The sequence below is a fragment of the Nannospalax galili genome, unplaced genomic scaffold, assembly GCF_000622305.1.
Source record: "Nannospalax galili isolate Female #2095 unplaced genomic scaffold, S.galili_v1.0 scaffold308, whole genome shotgun sequence".
Taxonomy (NCBI): Eukaryota; Metazoa; Chordata; class Mammalia; order Rodentia; family Spalacidae; genus Nannospalax; species Nannospalax galili.
In genome coordinates, this window is record NW_008359214.1 from 750,926 (window position 1) to 761,328 (window position 10,403).

At 36.6% G+C, this 10,403-nt stretch overlaps 1 protein-coding gene across 3 annotated transcripts in view; it reads left to right on the plus strand.

Moving 5' to 3' along the window:
- Positions 1-10,403, plus strand: part of Diaph3 (diaphanous related formin 3) — a 545,702-nt gene that overhangs the window by 216,578 nt on the left and 318,721 nt on the right. For all 3 annotated transcript variants that reach the window (XM_008822916.2, XM_008822917.2, XM_029558567.1), the window contains one exon: positions 9,253-9,357. In XM_008822916.2, coding sequence (XP_008821138.1) covers positions 9,253-9,357 — 105 coding nt within the window. The remainder of the gene's footprint in view (positions 1-9,252; positions 9,358-10,403) is intronic.

Genomic DNA, 10,403 nt, shown 5'->3' on the forward strand with positions numbered 1-10,403 from the left:
GCCATGCAGGGATGCAAAGGCAGATGGGGAGGGAAGAAGCCCCAAGATTTCCCAGGGAGTGGAATGAGTAGCTGGGTTGTACTGGATGCAAAGGATCAGGGAGAGGAAAGGTAATCCTCAGAGTCCCAGAAATGGGCTGTCAGGCCCAGAAAGAGTCTGGCGGGTGTTGCAGGACCAGGGAAGTAGAGGGAGGTGAGGGCGGGTCCAGGTCCAGAAGCAGTGCTCCTGGGGCCCAAGGAAGGCACTAAGTTGGTCTGGGTGAAAAAGATCAGGAAGCAGTATTGGTTCCCCAGGTGTCTGGGGACCCAAGTCTAGGAGTGGCACAGGGCCCAAAGTAGGAGTAGAGAACAGTGGGGGAGATGGAAGGGTGAATGTGGCTGGGTGAGTCAAGGTGCGGAGGGCTGTGCTATAGACTTACCCCAAGAGGCCTGAGGATAGGAGTGCAGGCTAGGAGAGTTAGCCAGTGGTGCAGGTCCAGGGGAGCAGAGAGAGGTGAGGGCGGGGCCAGGTCCCGAAGTGGTGCTCCTGGGGCCAAAGAAAGGCACTAAGTTGGTCTGGGTGTAAAGGATCAGGAAGCAGTATTGGTTCCCCAGGTGTCTGGGGCCCCAAGACTAGGAATGGCACAGGGCCCAAACTAGGAGTAGAGAACCACCAGGGAGATGGAAGGGTGAATGTGGCTGGGTGAGTGAAGGCACAGAGGGCTGCGCTATAGACTTACCCCAAGAGGCCTGAAGATAGGAGTGCAGGCTAGGAGAGTTCGTGTATAGGTTTTTAAAATATTCCCTTACAGTGGTCTAGATCTTTCCAGTGTCTGTTGTGATATTTCCCCTTTCATCTCTGATTTTGTTGATTTGGATTTGATCTTTCTTTGTTTTGGTTAATTGGGCTAAGGGTCTATCTTGTTTAGCTTTTTAAAGAACCAGCTCTTAGATTTATTGATTTTTTTTTTTTTTTTTTGTATTGCTTCCTTTGTTTCCATTTCATTTATTTCTGCTCAGATTTTTGTATTCCTTCTCTTCTGCTGGGTTTGGGTTTCATTTGTTCTTGCCTTTCCAGTGTCTTAAGTTGCAGTATTAGGTTATTTATTTGGTCTCTTCCTAATTTTTTAATGTAGGCACTTACAGCTATAAACTTCCGTCTTAGGACTACTTTTAATGTGTCCCAGAGGTTGTATTGTGTTGTATTGTCCTTTTCTTTCAATTCCAGGAATTCTTTTATTTCTTTCTTAATTTCTCCTTTGACTCACTCATTGTCTATGAGTGTGTTGTTCAGTCACCTGGAGTTTGTGTAGTGACTAGGGCTTTGTCCAGTGTCGATTTTGAGTTTTATTGTATTGTGGTCTGATAGAAGGCATGGAATTATTTCATTTTTTTGTGTATGTTGAGGTTTGTTTTGTGACCCAGTATGTGGTCAATTTGTGAAAAAGTTCTATGAGCAGAAAATGTATTCTTTGGTGCTTGGGGGAATATTCAAAATATGTCTATTTGGTCCTTTTGATGTATGGTATCATTTAATTCAGATGTCTATGTCCAGTTTATTTGTCTAATGGAGACAGTGGGATATTGAAGTCCCATAGCATTACTGAGTTGGGGTTAATCTGTGTCTTAAAGTTCTGTAGTGTTGTTTTTATGAATTTGGGTGCACCAGAGTTTGGTGCATGTATGTTAAGGATTGTAATATCTTTTTGGTTAACTATTCCTTTGTTCAGAATGAAGTGACACCCCTTATCTCTTCTGATTAATTTGACTTTGAGGTGTATTTTGTCAAAAATTCGAGTTGTATCCCCTGTTTGTTTCTTAGTGGCATTTGCCTGGACTATTGTTTTCCATCCTTTCACCTTCAGGTGGTGCCCATCCCTGAAGGTGAGATGGGTTTCTTGAGACAGAAAGAGATGGATTTTGTTTCTTAATCCATTCACTTAGCCTGTGTCTTTTGCCTGGGGAGTTCAGTCCATTGATATTTAAGGTTATTATTAAAAGATGTGTATTATTTTCTTTCATTTTGATTGCTGTTTGTGTTCTCTGTCTAGTTTTGTGTTTCCTAGCTCATACCTTTATTTATTTTCTGTTGTTCCCCTTGGGATATAGTAGTTTCTGTCTCTGGTCTCTGTATTGCTTCAAGTATTCTTTGTCGGGCTGGGTTTCTGGACATTTATTCTTTCAGACTATTTGTGTCAAGGAAGTTTTTTCTTTCCCCCTCAACTCTAACACACGTTTTTGCTGTGTAAAGTATTCTGGGCTGGCTTATAGTGACATTTAGAAGTGGAAATATCTTGATCCAGGCTCTTCTTGGCTTTCATATTTTGCATTGTTAAGTCAGCTCTAATTCTGGTGGGCTTTCCTTTGTATGTGACTTTTTTTTTTGTTGTTGTTGTTGCTTTCAGTGTTCTCTCTTTTTTCTGTACATTTAGTATTTTTACTGTGATATGTTGTGGGGAGTTTCATTTCTGATCCCATCTCTTTGGTGTTCTATGTGCTCCCTGTATTTGTATGGGGATGTCTTTCCTTAATCTCAGGTAATTCTCTTCTACAGTCCTGTTTAAAATCTGGTCAACACCATTAACCTGAAATTTTTCTCCTTCCTCTATTCCCAAGATCTGTAGATTTGGTCTTTTCATGGTATCCCACATCTCTTGTATATTCCATTCTTGTGTTTTAAAATTTTTTTTCCATAATCTTTGTTTGAATGATCCAGTTCTTCAACTTTATCCTCCAGTGTTGATATTTTGCTTTCCTTTTCATTCATTCTAGTGGTGAAGCTTTCCCCTGTTGTTTCAAGTTGGCTTATGGAGTTTTGCACTTCCTTTTTCTTTTCTGCCTGAGTTTTCTTCAATGTTTCTATATCTTTTGTGAATTCATTCTGAAGTTTATCCCTATTGTTTCTTAGTTCTTTGGTTGGTTTGTTCGTGTCTTCTTTATTTTTGTTAAATTCCTTGATTGTGTTTATGATTGTTCTTTTAAATTCAGCGTCCTGGTTTATATCTGGGGTTATCCTTGTAGAATTCTTCTACAGGAGTGGTGGAGTTTGGTGGGGACATAGTGTTTTGTGTTTTCATTTTATTATTCTTTCATTGTGGTTTTGGCATGTGAATTTTTTTTTGTTGTTTATGTGATTTGAGAATTAAATTGAAATATGCTTCTGTTTGTATTATTGGGGTGTCTTTATCCTTTCTTTATTGGCTATGTAAATCAGGTTGATATAGGGTTCAGTTTCGCCTAGGTTTAATTTGGAGGGAACTGATGGCTTCAGATCTGGTATTCACGAGTACCCACAGAACCTTAATTCAGGTTCCAGTCAGGTACACTCAGGCTTCCTTCTTCCCTTGGAGGCAGGGTCTGAACACTAAGTCCCCTGCTTCCTCAGCCTCTATGCCAGAGGGAGGCCAGAACTCTCTGGCTGTTTGCTGATATCCAAGCTGCTACACCTGTGGAGTTTGAAACCCTCCTCTTCAGGCTGTCTCCTAGGTTCTCAGCCCTAGCTCACCAAAACCAGATCTGCCCTGGGGCCTTGGGTGGGGCCTCACAAAATCCCAGCTAGGGGGCTAGGTGTGGAGACTTTAGGGGAAGCTCACTACCAAGTGGATGCCGGATGTGGCTGCTCTCAGGCTGTCCTTTTCTTTTTCAGCCCATATACCAGAGAGAGGCCAGAACTGGGCAGTCTCTGGAGGTCTGCTGAGGTCAGAGCTGCTATATCAATGGGGGTTGGAACTCACCCTCTCAGGCTGTCTCCATTGATCTCAGCCTTAGTTTACCCTGTTGGCTCATTTTTTAAATAAAAGAACCTTGAATCAATGCATGAGTGAGTGAATGAATGAATATTTTAACGTTTCAAAAATATTCAGAATCAAAGATTTGAATTTAGTATAAATCTCAGGAAATTTTACTTTAGATCCTCAAGACTGGAATCATATCTAAAATTCTGAGAAATTCTAGCTTTCCTTTTAAATGTCATTGTATATATTAACTGCACATGGTTTTGGTTGCATAAGGTCATTCTCATACAAGTATGTACATCTCTGAGCATATTTCCCCTCATTCCCACCTACCTTTGCTCTTGTCTCTTCCCCTTCCCTCTGTCTCCCTAGAGACTGTTGACTTGCTCTTTGAGTTGATTTAAAATTGTCTTGCTTTACTAAGTTGAGCTATAGAAAGTTGCTATTAATGTAGCTCAAAACTATTAGGTATTACCAGCTTCATTTGTTTTAACTCATGGTGTTTTTAACTGTCTAGTCATTCTTGTCTTTGAAGGATGTATGTATCAGATTTCATGATGGTTCCTGACTTTTGAGTTAGTTATTCTTATTTGAATTCTTGGAACTGGCTTGGCATATTAGTGTGGGGTACCCCAGCAACCAGTCTACAATGTGTATTTACTTAGTGAACCTTCTTTTATTATGTCAGACATCATCGTATGAAGTGTTACATAGTCAATGTAGTAGGTCTTACTGTACCCGGAAATATTTCTAGTTTTCTGTAAACTTGAAGATCAAACATAACTTGCAAATGAAAAGTACCCTTTCATAAGTTAAGAGAAACTTCTGACAAAATTATCTTCTGTGAAGTCTTAAGAAATTCTAAGAGATGGACTCTACCAAACACTTCCTGAGAGATTATAGCTCAGACCATTGGCTTCTTGCTAGGGTTTCAGCATTGAATATAATTTCATTGGTTAGAAGATGTAGTTAACAGAAGAGAGAAGTTGTTGGATTATTTAAATCCTCGAAACTGTTAATAGTTAAAGTGTAACCTTTGCCCCAACCAACTTGGTATTCTACTCTAGTTACTTTCCCTTTTTATAGTAAAGCAGTTAATGTTTTCATGTACTAGAAGCTAACATGTCACAAATAGTATAGCTTATACTTGCTATCATTTATTGGGGTGTGGGGTATATGAATTGGGTTAAATGCAAATTTCTCAATTGTCTTTTTTGAAATAGTAAGCTTTAAATGTAAATAAAAGAAAGACCTTGTTCAAGGTTACTTACCCTTTTTAGCCAGAAATTATGTGTATTAGGTATAGTCAGAAAACATTTTTGCTTCATAAAAGATATTGCCATACTATGTTGTATATATCAGCAAAAACTTTGATAGCTTTGTAAGGACACATGTAAATACTTTGCTTTAGGCAGGAAACTATCATAGTTGCTAGCTACAGTTTTTATTTAGGTACATAAATTTGAAAAATGAAGACAATAAATGTCAGATAGTACATAGAATCTATTGAATTATCAGCCTTCTTGTACAGAGCCACTAATAACATTTACCCTAGGGAATGAAATTAAACAGAACCTCAACCTTAACTGTGTTTCTTGACATTTTTTAGTGTAATTTTGTAAGTATAAAATCGTTCCATCAACTCTCTTTTTGGAAGAGACTGTTTTATCAGTTTTTATAAGGAATACTTAATAGAGACTCATTTCATCCTCAAGTCTATAGTGATTTGACTATAGATACTACAAAAATGCTAAGGCAAACTTTATACTTCATCTTATTCTTTTATAGGTGAGCATGAGGAAATTTATCTCTCTGTAAGAAATGTAGATACTTTTATTGTTATGGCCAAGTTAATTTATTAAATTTGATAGAGTATACTAATTATGATCTTTTCCTATTGTCTTTCACAAATCACTTTTCCCTCCAAATTTTAGTGTAGAAATAGGACAGAATAAATGTTCATATTGTTAAGAACTTTGTTATTCTAATAAGAGTTCATTTATCTTCTTAAATTTTTTTTCTTTTTTTGGCTTACATCCTTGCAGTGAACTTTGTGTTAGTAGCAGAAAAGGGAAAGCAGAAATTTAATGCAGGATATTGAGACAAAGTCATTAAATGTAGAAGGGAATATTTAATAGGAGTTGCCTCTTGCCCCCATTAAACAAATATTTATTGAGTTTAACTATAAATGTAAGGCAATGGAAAAGTTTAAGGTACAAAAGGCTTTCACTTTTGTGGGCTTACATATCGAGTACTATTGAGGTGGATGGCATTGTATTTGAAATATGATAATATAATTTCTGTTAGAAAAATCTCATTTGCTATGCAAGGCTAGCCCAAGGTTTCTTGTTAATCTTGTGTGGCCAGGGAAGAATTACTGATGTAGCTGTGTGAGCCCTGAAGAATTAGTGTGCAATATCTAATTGAGGTATGTGAGAAGGAGGTATGTCTTTGGAATTTCTTGCTGGTATCTCAAGCTTACCATGTCTCCTGTAGTTTAAGTATGGTTTGACAGCATCCCTCTAAAGAATCAGATGTTATTAAAGGTTTGGTTCCCAGCACAGCACTGGGATTTGGTGGAACCAATGAGTGATGGAACCTAGCACTAGAGACTTAGGCCGGTGGGCATTAAGTATTCTTCTGTTCCATCCCTTCTACTACTCTTGAGAGGAAAGGAGATGGTTCATGTAAAAGGATCAAGCCCAGCTTCCCCTGTTTCTCTGCCCCTGCTTCTTCATCTGATCATTTGATTGCTTTGCACAGTCGTTTTACCATCTGTGGTGTGAGGTGATGAGTAAAGGGTGAGACGTCACTTTAAAGCCTGTTTCTTGATTTTTGCATGTTGAACCTCCAAATTTGTAAGCCCAAGCTACCTCCTCTTTCCTAAATAGCCTATGTCAGATACTTCTTTGTAGTAATGCAAGCTGATTAATACAATATCTACCAAATTTATCTCTTTTCTAAAACTACTTTTCCACTCTGTTTTATAGTCTTACTTTTCTCACTATATTACTTCACATTTCCAATTTGAAAAACCACAGCACTTATATCTACTTATAGTTATCTTAGATTTTTTTTAGTTATTATTTTATTTTAGGTGAATGAGTGTTATGCCTGCTTGTATGTAAGTGCAACTGTATTGTGCAATACCCATGGAGGTCAGAAGAATGTGGTGAATCCCCTGACACTGAAGTTACAGATGGTTGTTAGTTGTCATGTGGGTGCTGAGATTTGAACCTGGTTTCTCTGTGAGAGCAGCCAGTGCTCTTAATGGTTGAGCCATCTTTCTTGCTCTGGAATCCCTAGTCTTAATTCCTTCTTGTAGCCCTCTCTTTCCCCTTAGTCATTGCTGGATAACTGCAGTAGGCTTGAAAGTAATTTCCTTGCCTATGCTATTTCTCTTTCATTCCACCATCCACACTGTTGGTGGCTGGATATTTCAAAGTGCAAACTTGATAATATGAATTTCTCTGTTTACTTTCTTTCATAACTCTCTATAGATTTTAGGAAAAAGGAACAATTCTTTATTATTTCAGTCATATAGTTTCATCTCTACAGTTTATTTCATGCCCTTCCTTGTTCTTACAATTGTACCTGCATTTTTCAGCCATTTCTTCAAGTTCTTCAAACTAAGGTAAAGCCTCATTACTCCAGGATTAATTTCCTTGCTTGCTTGCTCCGTCTTTATTGCTGGTAATTTTTATACACCCAGGGTGGTTACTTTGCTTTTACTTCACAACTAGACATGGTTATTTCTAAGAGTTGCTATATATATTCTGTTCTGCCCTCTATTTCTGCAACCTAATGTATTGAGAAACATGCCACAGGCATACTGTTATGTATTAATTGCATAGTGGGAAAGAGATTAGGTATTAATGGTTTTAATAAACCTACTGAAAGTTTGAATCATGTAATCATGTATTGGAATTTTATTGTATTTTATAAGAACAGTAGTACTCAAAAAATATGTTTGGAAGGGTCAAAGATAAATTTTGTTTTGAAAAGTTTTTAACTTGACTTTTTTTAAAGAAAACAATTGACCATATGTTTATGGATTGATAGTAGTCTGGATTTAGAAGACCTGAGCCAGTGATAGGAATTTAGAAAGTGTCCGTTCATCTCTGTGTGTTCATTAAGGATATGGGTCTATAGTTTCCTTTTTTGGTTGTATCTTTACCTGGCTTTGCTATTAGTGTGATGCTGGCTTCATAGAAGGAATTTGGATGTTCTCCCTCCATTTCTATCTCTTCTATTACTATTAAAATTAAACTGGGGTTGAGAATGATGATTTGTGGTTTGCAGTGTACTTTCCTTACTTCTAAAGTAGGATTTAAAATAATATTTCTATTTCAAAAATTCTTTGAAATCTGAAAATGCTTCATTTTTGGTTTCAAGACTATAAAATGGGGATACAGCACTAATGTGGGGGCACAGGGATATGCATTCTCTCTGCTTTTTACTTATGATCAATTGCTCTACCACAGTTATTTAAGAAAATTAATCATTATTAACCATTAGTTTCAGGATATCATGTAGTTCTATCTGAATAACTCCAAGTTTAAAGGTAAAAAATTCTTCCTTTTTAATCTTAAATATTTTTTACATCATAGAATAGTGACTATCACTATGTGTTAGGTGTAAAACAAGATTCCCCTGTAAACTAAATCAAGATAATAGCCTTTGATAAGGTAAGTCTCATATTGCTGTTTTCCCAGTTGAGGTTTGACTAACATAAAGTCTAGAGGTGCTTCATTTGTGAAGTAGTTTCAACTATTTTGATATTTTTTTCATTTCTGAAATAGAGCTCTGTACTTTTTTTTTTTAATTATGAGGCAAGAGTATATGTAATTCACTTCTCTTAGAGGTTGAATTCTAATCATGGCAAAGTGAAATTATTTGAATGTAAGATGGGAACTTGTGATGAGTGGCTATATAAATTAGAAAACCCATTGGAACGCCAACATTTAGTATTTGCCTTCCTCCCAGAAAGGATTGCATTAGGGACTTTGAAAATGTAATTTACTATTAATTTCCAAAGATAGTAGAAGATATGCCCTAAGAAAAAAAATGATTGATATATTTATGGAATGGAGATGTTTTCTATTAAAGTTGTTAAAATGCAATGCTTTTAAGTTATGCTGATAAACCCCAGATAAGTTTCAGTGTCAGGTTTTGCAGGTAGACAGTGGCAAGGAGTTTAATACAATGTTTTGCTGTCATTTTATTCAAAATGGCTATGATATTTAGGGACTTTAAAGAAAAATGCCAAGGTCATAGATAATGATGGGCTCTTTTGCACTGTTGGGAAGAAAGGTGACATCCTCCATCTTAAGCTTTATCTCTTCCCTTGTGAATGAATGATTTTGGAGGGACCTGTAGAGACCCAGAGAAAGACTGTGGGTGACTTACCAGAAGTGTACCACTCCTTTTATTAAACCAATTCAGAAGCATTCTAGTGACAGGTCATTAGAATCATATTTTTTTATGTGAAGAATAGTGCTTTTTATTTCCATCTTTCCCTCTCTTTTATTCCTTTTCAGTTTGAAAAAGAGTTTACCGACCACCAAGAAACTCAGGCGCAGTTGCAGAAGAAAGAGGCAAAGATTAATGAGCTTCAAGCAGAGTTACAAGCTTTCAAAGCCCAGGTAAAATACCATCCTGAGCGAATTTGATTTTGAAATTCACTTAGGATCCTCTTATATCTCCATAGGATCAAAATGTTTAAACTTTAATTTCTCTTGTTATGTTTTCTCAGTATTGTTTATATGATTTCTAGGTTCCTGTGTTTATTTTTTTTAAAGCATTTTCTGTCACTCTTTCTGTCCTTGTATATTTAGGAATATCCAGGCTTTTGCTAATTAACTGACTTCCTTATGCTTCACTTGGATTTTGTTTCTCATGTCACATGTTTATTAAGTAATTAAGCATATAGGTTAAGAAAGTCTTAATCTTAGATTTGTCATTCATCACTGATCTTTATCCCATTACAGGAAATTATTGCTCAAGCTATTTATTTTTCAAAAGCTTTAGCCTATGGGTGCCTTGCTGTGCAAGATAACCTCTAGTTGAATGAGAACATTTTCTGATAATTTTTCAGTTTCCAAAAGTAAACTGATTTAAAACATGACAAAAAAGAGAGCAAATCTGGATTATGAGCAGAGAGCTCACATAGTCACTGTACACATAAAACATTAGTTAGCAAGAAGTACATTATCTACATGCTTTATATGGATGGTAGTCAGAGGTAGTACATGCACAGCTTTAGTTCCTCCTGTAGATATACATATAGGATGGTACAGTAAGCCTACCTTTGCGTTTTTCTTTCATCCTAGTTTATGATTATATAGAAAGAGACTCAGGTATATGGTATCCTTTCTTACTGGCATTTTTGTTTTTAATACTCAGTATAAAGTTTTATTACCTAGACAGCCTAAAGATACCATATGAGATACTTATGTGTTAAAAATTTAAACACACACAAAAGAAACAACAAATTTTAAAAAAATATATTTGAGGAGGAAGCATGGAAATTTATATCATGATAATTAGTGGAGGTGATAAACATTACCATTGAAATCTACCTGATGACTTTATAGACATACACAGGCACCAAAGATCCAAGTGCAACCGATTATAACTAGTAATAATCAGATACATACAGATTAGAGATGCATGCGCCAACATCTCAGTG